Source organism: Mesoplodon bidens (assembly GCF_964165515.1).
Source record: "Mesoplodon bidens genome assembly, chromosome: 5".
In the NCBI taxonomy this organism is placed as follows: domain Eukaryota; kingdom Metazoa; phylum Chordata; class Mammalia; order Artiodactyla; family Ziphiidae; genus Mesoplodon; species Mesoplodon bidens.
This window is the reverse complement of record NC_138161.1, coordinates 99224523-99238141: the sequence shown is the minus strand read 5'-3', so window position 1 is coordinate 99238141 and position 13619 is coordinate 99224523. Positions and strand designations below refer to the sequence as shown.

Sequence of the window (13619 nt, the reverse complement as noted above, 5' to 3'; positions counted from 1 at the left end):
TGTCTCTTGTAGAGACCCACTTTTGACCAAGGGACGCATACAGACTGAAAATGAAGGGATGGAAAAAGATACTCCATGCAAATGGAAATCAAAAGAAAGCTGGAGGGCTTCCCTGGTGGCGCAGTGGTTGAGAATCTGCCTGCTAATGCAGGGGACATGGGTTCGAGCCCTGGTCTGGGAAGATCCCACATGCCGCGGAGCAACTAGGCCCGTGAGCCACAACTACTGAGCCTGCGCATCTGGAGCCTGTGCTCCGCAACAAGAGAGGCCGCGATAGTGAGAGGCCCGCGCACCGCGATGAAGAGTGGCCCCCGCTTGCCACAACTAGAGAAAGCCCTCGCACAGAAACGAAGACCCAACACAGCAAAAATAAATAAATTAATTAATAAACTCCTACCCCCAACATCTTCTAAATAAATAAATAAATAAAATAAAAAATAAAAGAAAGCTGGAGTAGCAGTACTCGTATCAGATAAAATAGACTTTAAAAAAAAGACTGTTACAAGAGATAAGGAAGGACACGACATAATGATCAAGGGATCAATCCAAGAAGAAGATATAACAATTATAAATATTTATGCACCCAACATAAGAGCACCTCAATACATAAGGCAAATGTTTACCATCAAAAAAAGGGGAAATTGACAGTAACACAATAATAGTAGGGGACTTTAACACCCCACTTACACCAATGGACAGATCATCCAAACAGAAAATAAATAAGGAACCACAAGCTTTAAATGACACAGTAGATCAGATAGACTTGATTGATATTTATAGGACATTCCACCCAAAAGTGGCAGAACACACTTTCTTCTCAAGTGCACAAGGAACATTCTCACATCTTGGGTAACAAATCAAGCCTCAGAAAATTTAAGAAAATTGAAATCATATCAAGCATCTTTTCTGACCACAACGCTATGAGATTAGAAATCAGTTACAGGAAAAAAACTGAAAAAACACAAATACATGGAGGCAAAACAGTGCACTACTGAATAACCAAGAGGTCACTGAAGAAGTCAAAGAGGAAATTAAAAAATACATAGAAACAAATGACAATGAAAACACTATGACCCAAAACCTATGGGACTCAGCAAAAGCATTTCTAAGAGGGAAGTTTACAGCAATACAATCTCACCTCAAGAAACAAGAAAAATCTCAAATAAACAACCTAATCCTACACTTATAAAACAACTAGAGAAAGAAGAGCAAAGAAAACCCAAAGTCAGTAGAAGGAAAGAAGTCATAAAGATCAGAGCAGAAATAAATGAAATAGAAACAAAGAAAACAATAGCAAAGATCAATAAAACTAAAAGTTGGTTCTTTGAGAAGATAAATGAAATTGATAAACCTTTAGCCAGACTCATCGAGAAAAAAAGGGAGAGGACACAAATCAATAAAATTAGAAATGAAAAAGGAGAAATCACAACTGACAAAACAGGAATACAAAGAATTATAAAAGACTACTACAAATAACTATATGTCAATAAAATGGACAACCTTGAAGAAATGGACAAATTCTTGGAAAGGTACAATTTTCCAAGACTGAACCAGGAAGAATTAGAAACTATAAACAAACCCATCATAAGTAATGAAATTGAAACTGTAATTAAAAATCTTCCACCAAACAAAAGTCCAGGACCAGGTGGCTTCACAGGCGAATTCTATCAAACATTCAGAGAAGAGCTAACACCTGTCCTTCTCAAACTCTTGCAAAAAATTGCAGAGGGAGGAACCCTCCCAAATCTGTTCTATGAGGCCACCATCACCCTGTTACCAAAACCAGACAAAGATATCACAAAGAAAGAAAACTACAGACCAATATCACTGATGAAGATAGATGCAAAAACCCACAACAAAATACTAGCAAACAGAATCCAACAACACATTAAAAGGATCATACACCATGATCAAGTGGGATTTATCCCAGGAATGCAAGGATTCTTCAGTGTATGCAAATCAATCAATGTGATACACCATATTAACAAATTAAGGAATAAAAACCATATGATCATCTCAATAGTTGGAGAAAAAGCTTCTGACAAAATTCAACACCCATTTATGATAAAAACTCTCCAGAAAATGGGCATAGAGGGAACTCACCTCAACATAAGAAAGGCCATATATGACAAACCCACAGCAAACATCATTCTCAGTGGTAAAAAACTGAAAGCATTTCCACTAAGATCAGGAACAAGGCAAGGATGTCCACTCTTGCCACTGTTATTCAACATAGTTTTGGAAGTCCTAGCCACGGCAATCAGAAGAAAAAGAAATAAAAGGAATACAAGTTGGAAAAAAAGAAGTAAAACTGTCACTGTTTGCAGGTGACATGATACTATACATAGAAAATCCTAAAGATGTCACCAGAAAACTACTAGAACTAATCAATAAATTTGGTAAGGTTGCAGGATACAAAATTAATGCACAGAAATCTCTGGCATTCCTATACAGTAACAATGAAAAATCAGAAAGAGAAATTAAGGAAACACTCCCATTTACCATTGCAACAAAAAGAATAAAATACCTAGGAATATACCTACCTAAGGAGGCAAAAGACCTGTACTCAGAAAACTATAAAATGCTGATGAAAGAAATCAAAGATGACATAAACAGATGGAGAAATATACCATGTTCTTGGATTGGAAGAATCAACATTGTGAAAATGACTGTACTACCCAAAGCAATCTACAGATTCATTGTAATCCCTATCAAATTACCAATAGCATTCTTCACAGAATTAGAACAAAAAAGTTTACAATTTGTATGGAAACACAAAAGACTCCGAATAGCCAAAGCAATCTTGCGAAAGAAAAACGGAGCTGGAGGAATCAGGCTCCCTGGCTTCAGACTATACTACAAATCTACAGTAATCAAGACAGTATGGTACTGACACAAAAACAGAAATAATAGATCAACGGTACAGGACAGAATGCCCAGAAATAAACCCATGCACGTATGGTCACCTTATCTTTGACAAAAGAGGCAAGAATATACAATGGAGAAAAGACAGCCTCTTCAGTAAGTGGTGCTGGGAAAACTGGACAGCTACATGTAAAAGAATGAAATTAGAATACTTCCTAAAGTAACCATACACAAAAATAAACTCAAAATGGATTAAAGACCTAAATGTAAGGCCAGACACTATAAAACTCTTAGAGGAAAACATAGGCAGAACACTCTATGACATAAATCACAGAACACTCTATGACAAAAATCACAGCAAGATCCTTTTTAAGCCACCTCCTAGAGTAATGGAAATAAAAACAAAAATAAACAAATGGGACCCAATTAAACTCAAAACGTTTTTCACAGCAAAGGAAGCCATAAACAAGATGAAAAGACAGCCCTCAGAATGGGAGAAAATATTTGCAAATGAAGCAACCAACAAAGGATTAATTTCCAAAATATACATGCAACTCATGGAGCTCAATATCAAAAAAACAAACAACCAAATCCAAAAATGGGCCGAAGACCTAAATAGATATTTCTCCAAAGAAGACATACAGATGGCCAACAAACACATGAAAAGATGCTCAACATCACTAATCATTAGAGAAATGCAAATCAAAACCACAATGAGGTATCCCCTCACACTGGTCAGAACTGCCATCATCAAAAAATCTAGAAACAATAAGTGCTGGAGAGGGTGTGGAGAAAAGGGAACCCTTTTGTACTGTTGGTGGGAATGTAAATTGATACAGCCACTATGGAGAACAGTATGGAGGTTCCTTAAAAAACTAAAAATAGAACTACCATATGACCCAGCAATCCCACTACTGGGCATATACCCTGAGAAAACCATAATTCAAAAGGACACATGTACCTCAGTGTTCATTGCAGCACTATTTACAATAGCCAGGACATGCAAACAACCTAAAAGTCCAACAACAGTTGAATGGATAAAGAAGATGTGGTACATATATACAATGGAATATTACTCAGCCATAAAGAAGAACGAAATTGGGTCGTTTGTAGAGATGTGGATGGACCCAGAGTCTTGTCATACAGAGTGAAGTAAGCCAGAAACAGAAAAAGAAATATCGTATATTAACGCATATATGTGGAATCTAGAAAAGTGGTACAGATGAACTTGTTTGCAGGGCAGGAATAGAGATGTTGATGTAGAGAACGGACATGTGGGCATGGGGCGAAGGGGAGGGGGGGACGAATTGGGAAATTAAGATTGACATATATACACTACCAAATATAAAATAGATAGGTAGCAGGAATATGCTGTAAAGCACAGGAAGCTCAGCTCTGTGCTCTGTGGCGACCTAGATGGGTGGGATGCGGGGTGTGGGAGGGAGGAGATATAGGTATACATATAGCAGATTTACTTCACTGTACAGCAGAAACTAACACAACATTGTAAAGCAATTATACTCTAATAAAAAGAAAGACAAGAAAACGTTTCACACAAAAGGTTATACATGAATGTTCATAGCAGCATTATTCATAACATCCAAAAAGTGGAAACAGCCCATATATCCATCAACCGATGAAGGAATGGTTAAGTAAAATGTGATATATCCATACAATGGAATATTATTCAGCCATTGAAAGGAATGAAGTACTGATGCATGCTACAATATGTATGAACCTTGAAAGCCTTATACAAAGTGAAAGGAGCAAACACAGAAAAGCCACATACTGTATGATTCCATTTATGTGAAATATGCAGAATAGGTAAATCCACAGAGAAAGCAGGTAGATTAGTGGTTCCTGGGAGCTCAGAAGAGGGGGAAATGGAGAATGCCTGCTTATAGGTATGGGATTTCTTTCTGGGGGGTGATGAAAATGTTCTGGGAAAAAAATATGGAATTATACACTTTAAAATGTTGAATTTTATGATATATGAATTATATTTCTATTTAAAAAAAGAAAGATTTTTGGGCCCTAAGACAACAATAAATAACCACCAACCCTATATAGATATATACTTTCTTACCTTGTTTTTTTTTTTTTTTTTGCGGTACGTGGGCCTCTCACTGCCGCGGCCTCTCCCGCTGCAGAACACAGGCTCCGGACGTGCAGGCCCATCGGCCATGGCCCACGGGCGCAGCCGCTCCGCGGCATGTGGGATCCTCCCGGACCGGGGCACGAGCCCACGTCCCCTGCATCCGCAGGCAGACTCTCAACCACTGCGCCACCCGGGAAGCCCTCTTACCCTGTTTTTGATGGCCTTGCAGAATTCTTTCTCAGCAAAACAGCTCTCCCTATTGTCTTTTTCCTTGCTGGTTTTGGAGATAGCTCACAGAAGCAGGCAGTCTCCCTCTTGCATCTCAAAGAGGGTGATTCTCACTTCTCTGTTAGTCTTATTTCGACCAGAAACATGGGGCCTTGGCCTTTGGCTCTCACATGCTTTAGTCAACTAAGACACTGTATCATGTGTTCATTTAAGTAGGATAAGACTCCCATTTTTTGTTGTTGTTAAAATAAGAAAGCTAAAAGAGCCGTAGGCCTTTTTTCTCATCATGCAGGAGGAGAGGAAAGTGCCAGTGGTCCTTCAGTTATGTAACAGATCAATCTTTACAAATATGAATACTATTTAGTATTCAGTATTTGTTCCATTCAGTATTCATTCAGTTTTGTATTCAGAGAGGACAATTCCATCAATACTACCACGGTAACAAATAATCAAGAAGGTAATCATTCAGAATTACAAGTTTTGGGACTTCCCTGGTCATGCAGTGCTTAAGAATCCACCTGTCAATGCAGGAGACACCGGTTCAATCCCTGGTCCAGGAAGATCCCACATGCCGCGGAGCAACTAAGCCCGTGTGCCACAACTACTGAGCCAGCGCTCTAGAGCCTGCGAGCCACAACTACTGAGCCCGCGAGCCACAACTACTGAGCCCACGTGCCTCAACTACTGGAGCCCGCACACGTAGAGCCCATGCGCTGCAACAAGAGAAGCTACCGCAATGAGAAGGCCGTGCACTGCAATGAAGAGTAGCCCCCGCTCACCGAAACTAGAGAAAGCCTGTGTGCAGCAACGAAGACCCAACGCAGCCAAAAAATAAATTAAAAAAATTTTTTTAATAGAAAAAGGTTTTAAAAAAATTTTTGCTTTAAAAAAAAATTACAAGGTATTTTCATAGGCCCTAGCAATAATTTTATAGTTTTAAGAGTTTTTAAAGACCCTTTGTTCAAACTCTACTTGCAGTAACTCTACATAAGTTAGAAAGAGGTAGGCAGAGAGGTCTCATTTTTGCACAGGAAGACAGAATTGGAATTCTTATGAATACCAATAGGTATTTCAATAGATACAAAATGCCATAGGGTATTTTGATGTTAATACCCTAATAATCAGGGTTTTTAATCTAGTTTTATATCACAGGGAGATCTTTCTCAGCAGTTACTGAGGAAGGGGGATGTCTCATCTCTTTCAAGGACTTTTTTCTCTGAATTGTGAAGATTTGCATTTTAAAGGCCAGATTCTGGAATTCATTAGTCAACATTATAAACAACACAAGATAGTAGAGCTAACTTTTAATGGCAGATAGAGGGTAAGTATTAAAAGTGGAATAAGGAGTATAAAGCATTCATGTATTCTCTAGGCTCTGACTGATTGTTTTACTTCCTGCCTTACCTCCACACCCAGCCCATGACACAACCAAGCACAGGGCCTGGCATGTAAAAATAGTTCCTTATAGTAAATACATTTTAAATGAATGAATATATGTCTACATTCATGCTTACCCTTGTCACAGAAAAGAATTCCTCTCAGAAAAAAATAAATTCTTTTGACAGTGAAGTAGTCCCCAGTGCCTTGCTAAGTAGGTCTTCTTCTGACCAACTGCTTGTTTCCATAATGATGGAACCATGTTGAGTACACACTCGGACAGCCCTACCAGTTGTTAAAAGAATTAAAGATTTATATCCCTTGAGAGCTTCATTCTCCCTCCCTGGCCCATTTCCTAGGACCCACAAGACCTCCTCGTGATTCTGGCAACCCTTTAACCCTCTAAAGGGTTAACACCTGGACCACAGTTGGCCTCAGGACTGTTTCAGCATTTCACAAACTCCATTTTGGGGTTGGGCAACTTACCTTTATGCTGTCCAAGTACCATAGTTCCTTATTCTTTCCCTCCGTGTTTATGGCAGATTTTGGTAACCCTACTGAAGCTGACCATGTGGTCTGGACCCAAAGTGTAACCAGGTTACAATTTTTCCTTGTATTTTTTAAAATTTATTTTTGGCCATGCTGTGCAGCATGCAGTATCTTAGTTCCCCAGCCAGGGATCGAACCTGTGCCCCCTGCATTGGGAGCACGGAGTCTTAACCTCTGGACCACCAGGGAAGTCCCTTTCCTTGTATTTTTAACCATGTAAAGGAAATACACAGTGTATGACATCACTTACTAAGATTCATCTTTTCACTCTCATATACTTTCCTCACATTCTGCAGCTTTTTGGCTGTATCTCTCTTCCAAGTTTCCCCTTCTAATGTCTCCTTCTTGCCCTAGCAATATGCTTCTTCTTTGGTCCCTCCATCTTTCCTCCCAATTCTGTATTGCACATCCTGTGTGTGTATGAGTGTGTGTATAAATATATATATAAATCAGATAATGGCTAATGCCACAATACTGCTGGAATGCCGGAAGCTTAGAAGCAGTTAAGAAACTGAGTAGAAAAGCCAAGGCCCTTTTTCATGCGGAGGAGGAGGAGGGAAAAGCTAAGAGCACTTACTAATGAGTGCTTTTTTCTCCCCCACCATATCTTATTTGTCTTTATCCATCTGCAATGTAATTTGTTTTAGACCATTTTTAATTCATCCAACCTACAAATATTTAACGAGCACTGATGAGATAAGAAATGAGGGCTGATACCTGAGAGTGGAGAAGAAGGGATATGTCCAGTTACCAGGCAGGAATACCAGTCAAGTGGCCGACTTGGGGCATTACCTGGAGAGGAGAGAGCCACAGGGGCTGTCCAAAGAATTTTGATCAGAGGAGTCAAATCTATCATCAGCCAGATCTTGGGACAAGTTTGAGGCTGGGTATAGGTAATGGAAGCCTTCAAAGGGGTGAATACTGGAGTGGGATGGGAGACGAGGAACGAAGGCATAATGTTGAGAGGGCCTGGATTTCTGTGTGACTGGAGTGGAGAGTATCAAACTCCTCCCACAGGGAATGAGTTCTGCTTCAGTGAGGCTGGAGATGGCTGGGCCTGGAGGAAGAGATGTAGTGTTCATGTGCATCGAGGAGATTGTTTTGTAACTATGGGCCTATTCTTACCTTCCTGAGTGACCCAGGAAGAAAACCCAAAACTCTCAGCAGCAAAATTCTAGGCCAGGCTCCACCCCTTTTGGCTAACCTTATGCTTAATGCTCAGCATTGAGAGACCACCTGTATTATGTGAGTAGAGGACTAGAGCCACTGGATTTGGAAAGAGATAGGCTGACATCTTCCCCAGTTGCAATGCCCTAAGTCCCTATGTAAAAAGAGGAGAATAGAATTGCCTTGGAAATATGAATCTTTCCCTGTCAAACTGAAATTGCTACCCATCTCTGCCGAACTTTGATAACTGAACAAGGCCACACTCTGGGGGCAGGACTGGCAGGTGTTTATTGATGAGACCAGATGAAGTTTTTTTTTTATGGTCAACTAGCAATGATTACATTATTATTGCATGGCATTTTCCAGCACTTAACATTTGATATCTGTCATTTTCTTGTTTCTGGTCACTATCTTGGATTAAAACCAGGTTTTATTAACTAATTGTTTTTAATTTACAACAACTTTAGATATACACAAAAACTTAACAGTTGTTGCTTTTGGAATGGGAAAGTGAATGGGCTGTGGACACAGACTTGATGTTATCAATATGTACCCTTTTGTATATTTTGAATTTTGTATTGTGTATGTATTACCTATTTAGGAATAAGTTAATCAATTTAAAAAGCTATAGCTTGACTTCTTTAGCATTTAATTTGCTATATAATAAAAATATACCAAGCTACCATCTTCCTCACCTCAAATCCACCTAGAATTTGCTTTTAATTCCTTCTAAGAGAGACTGTATTTTCCTTTCTCTAGGATGAGCTAAAATTACTCGGAAAGCAAGGGACCACATTGCTGTCATGTATTCAAGAACAAGCAACCAAAAGTCCCACCAGCAAACTTAGTCTCAATGAAGCTGAGAATGTAGCTACCATGGAAAGGTGAGTGAGAGGGGTGGAATCTGCTTTTTCAGAAGAGAATACATAGAACCAGATGATCTGAAACAACCAAGAACAGATTGGAACAGCTGCTTATGGGTCTTGGTGGGGTCACGAAAGAAGAATATTTGAGACAACAAAGGAAAAACCATGGTATCCTTCTGGCATCCATTTACAGAGATCTTTTTATGAGAATGCCATTCCCTCTTCCTATGATCTGCTTTCATCCCAGGATGTCAAAGAAGATGGTAGTATTTACTGAGCTTCATTGCCAAATAACAGTTTGGTTGGGTGCTGTGCTTTGCACACCTGTCTTCTTAGGTGGAAAGAAATAGAGAGAAAGGTAATGTTACCTGGGGTACATTTTAAAGCATAACAGCTGCATCTGAAGTGAAGTTTCTGCCTAGTCCTGAGGGTGTCCTGATTAAAAAATGGGAAATGTGGAAACCAGCTGAACTAGGAGAATGTCATAGGTGACACAGACTTCATAATGAGGAGATTATCACAATTAGTAACACTGACTAAAAACACGGGTGTTATCTCCATGAGCCTGTGGAAATGAATGCTGACTGCATGTCCTTTCTTGTTCTTTCTTGACAGGTTATTAGTTCAGTTGAATGAAACAGAAAAAGCCTTTAGTCAGTTCTGGTCTGAGCATCACTTGAAGCTTAATCAATGCCTACAACTACAGCACTTTGAACACAATTTTTGTGAGGTATTATTTTCTTGTTTAATAAAACTTCCGTTATGTTTCAGTGACTTCTGGTTCTCTCTTCGCCCTTGAACTCTGGGCATCGGGCTTCCCTCCCCTCCCCAATCCAGTCCCCTCCTTATATCTTTGATTCCTCTTCTCACCTTTTCAGTGGGTTAGCAATGTACTAGAATCCCATTTTCCTGTTGGCATACATGGTATTTCAGTGATGGTTTACCTTCCTTTTTGATTCAGTGTAGCTTTAATATTCCGTTCACACGTGTCTCAGCACCCTCAGCTTAATCTGAAAGCTGATGATCTGTAGGAAAAAAAAATCTATATAGATACACATATGTCCTGAATCCTTTTTGGATTTTCAAGTTGTCTAGAGTATAACAAACCTATACCTCCAGATGGGTGTCCATTGGCTTATGTCTGGGCTTTTCTAATGTGTCTTTTAGGTTAAGCTTGCCCTGGACAACGTGTTGGCAGAGCAAGCAGAGTTTACAGACATCGGAGACAGTGCGATGCGTGTGGAGCAACTTCTTAAGGAATACGAAAAACTGGAAAGAGAAGGCCAGGTTTGCTTTTTTGCCATTTTTGTGGACCAGGAAGAGGGTCACTGTTGATGGTGACAGATCATGGCCATTCATTATTGCTAGAAGGTTGCCAAAAGACACAGGAATGCCCAAATCCTGCCTTTTGAGTGACCTCACGCTCACCCCAGGTCTCCAGGGAGATATGCACATTAACAACTGTGAGGTGGGCTTCCCTGGTGGCGCAGTGGTTGAGAGTCCGCCTGCCGATGCAGGGGGCACAGGTTCGTGCCCCGGTCCGGGAAGATCCCACATGCCAAGGAGCGGCTGGGCCCGTGAGCCATGGCCGCTGAGCTTCCGCAACAGGAGAGGCCACAACAGTGAGCGGCCCGCCTACCGCAAAACAAACAAACAAAAAAAACAAAAAAAAAACAACTATGAGGAATGATGAGGGCAGTGAGAGTTCTGTTAAGGCTGCCAGAGCACCCAGTTGAGGCTGGGGGCTTCGGTGGGGTGAGAGTTCCAGGTGGCCCTGCCCATTCATGGAGTGACAGACTAGTGGGGGAAAAACAGGAAGTAAGGTCACACTGGGTATGTTACCCACTGGGCCAGAGGTTGGGGTAGGAGTTGGTGGTAAGAAGGGGAAGCTTTTAACGGGCAAACGAGAGAAAAAACTAGTTTTATAATAGGCAAGATGGGGAAATGGGGGAAATTGGTCCACATTAGTTCTGTTGCTACAGAGAGTTGACAAAGCTTTCTGCTTTCTCATGCTCAAAGAGTTGTAAATATCCAACTTGTAAAGGAACTTGAAAGGAATATATGTTTCAGATTCTCATACCAGAGTTAAACAGTTTCCCAGATCTGAACACAAATCAGCACTTAAGAGTGAGTCTATCTTAAGTCCTTACAAATTTGGCTTATATGAATTTAAGAAAGCCCAGTCATCTCTTTCCAGAGAAGTTCCTTTCTGCTTTTCTTTAATTGGGTTCTCTATATTTTTGTCTCTTGGGAACTAAGTCTTCTATGGTTACCACTTCCTTTCTGAGCTAATCTAGAGGTGTCTTTCCTCTAGGTTATGGTAGATGGTAATTTTGTAGTACTAGAAATTTGCTTCTCAACGTATGATCCTCTGGCCAGAAGCAGTCACCTGAGTGAGAACTTATTAGAAATATGGGGAAATCTCAGGCCCCACCTCAGAATCAGAATCTGCATTTTAATAAGATCCCGAGGCATTTGACATACACATTAAAGTTAGGCTTTTGACACTCACATTATTGTTAGAGACATACTTCCCCAGAGAATAGTAACAAATGTAAACCAAGGCCACTCTGGCTTTAAGAGCTGTCAGTTATGAATTCTGAGCTGGAGGTGCTTTTGCACATGCGTGAACACATAGACCGACCTGTGCACCCAGACTCTCACTCAGCAATCCCATTCTTCCCTGGTGAGCACTCCTCTTATTGATGATTGTTGACAACTAAATGCTTTAGTGCTAAAGGCATGAGTCATCAGAAATGTTTATTAAACAATGAAAAAAATTGAATTTCATGTATCTGATAATTTTATGTCTCAGAGGCTCCAAGATAGTCCCAGTTCTATGCAATTTTAGTTTTTTTCAAGTGAACTCCTTATTAAATGTAGATGCTGTGTGTTTTCATTTACATACATTCATATTTTAGGAAAAATGCCTCATCAAGCCCAGTACCTTTATTTTGGTTTAAAAAATATGGTGTCATATATATATATATATATATATCTCACCAAGGTAGCTACTGACCTACCAGGAAGGTATATCACCAAGGTAGCTACTGACCTACCAGGAAGGTACTCATTCATCACCAGGTATTCCTTGTCCTAGATTCTGTGGCTATAGTGGCAAACCAGACAGTCAAGACCCTGCTTTCATGGGGGTTACATTCTACTGAGGAGAGACAGACAAGTGAAAAGTAATCAAATAAATAATCATATCAGATAGTGACAAGTGGGATGAAGAAAATAACAGGACATGATAGAAAGTGACTGGGGAGGTTGCTACTTTAGTAGTGAGGAAAGCCCTCTCAGACCTTTGATCTGAGATCTGTATAGCCATGCAAAGATTTAGGGAATAGCAGTCAAGGCAGAGGAGCTGCAAGTACAAAGGTCTTGAGGTGGGAACGAGGCTGGGGGCCCAAGGAATGTGGCTGGAACATAATGAGACAGGAGAACACCGGTGGGAGCAATGGTGGTGAGGACTGGATTTTATTCTCAGTGGAATGGGAAGCCATTGGATGGTGCTCTGGGTTGGGTTTTAAATACTGGGGGTGGATCTGCATGACTGCATTCACATCCTCTCTTCTGCCCATCTCCTTGGACTTGTGATCTTTGGTACATACTTTAAAAATCACTGACCGGAGGTAGGGGCAAAACCTATGGTCATGGGGCATCTTTCACGGGCAACATTCCTGAACAGCTGGGCTAACCTACAACCCAGAGCCCAGGAAGATTGGGTTTTTTTACCCATCCTGTGCCTTGATTACCCTGTTTTTTACTCATTTGCTAAAGGATGCAGTAGACCTATTCCTCTGCCTTTGGGTGAACCAAATAAAGCTATCTTATCATAACCGGGACTTTTTAAACATGTCTTCACTCAGATTTGTAAGCGGCGTTGTTTCTTCAAGTGATACAGGCGTGGCTAATCTTTCCATTTGTCCTGTAAGGTGTTAAAGGAAAAAGGTAACGTTTGGGTAGAAGCCACCAAAACCTGCTTGAGGTTTGTCCTTCGCTCAGTACCCAGGGGTCAGCTTCCCTTTCAGCAGAGCCACACACTGATTTCTGGCTTGTTGCTAACCCCCTTACTCTGTGCAGTGGCCTCATCCTCATGGTAGCCTCTGAGCCAACTCACTAACCAGAGTGGAGCCTGTTCTTTTACCCTCTTCTGGTTTGAGGGTTTAATCGTCTTTTTTTTTTTTTTTTTTTTTGCTCTAGCCTTCCAGTATCTTTTTTTTTTTTTTAACATCTTTATTGGAGTATAATTGCTTTACAATGGTGTGTTAGTTTCTGCTTTATAACAAAGTGAATCAGTTATACATATGCATGTGTTCCCATCTCTCTTCCCTCTTGCGTCTCCCTCCCTCCCACCCTCCCTATCCCACCCCTCTAGGTGGTCACAAACCACCTAGCTGATCTCCCTGTGGTATGCGGCTGCTTCCCACTAGCTATCTATTTTACGTTTGGTAGTGTATATATGT

General features: G+C 40.6%; 1 protein-coding gene across 1 annotated transcript in view; it reads left to right on the top strand.

The window, feature by feature from the left end:
• Positions 1 to 13619, top strand: part of MCF2L2 (MCF.2 cell line derived transforming sequence-like 2) — a gene marked incomplete at its 5' end in the record, with an annotated part of 240613 nt that overhangs the window by 88517 nt on the left and 138477 nt on the right. Inside the window, 3 exons of the mRNA XM_081235351.1 lie at positions 9044 to 9168; positions 9766 to 9880; positions 10318 to 10437. Coding sequence (XP_081091477.1) covers positions 9044 to 9168; positions 9766 to 9880; positions 10318 to 10437 — 360 coding nt within the window. The remainder of the gene's footprint in view (positions 1 to 9043; positions 9169 to 9765; positions 9881 to 10317; positions 10438 to 13619) is intronic.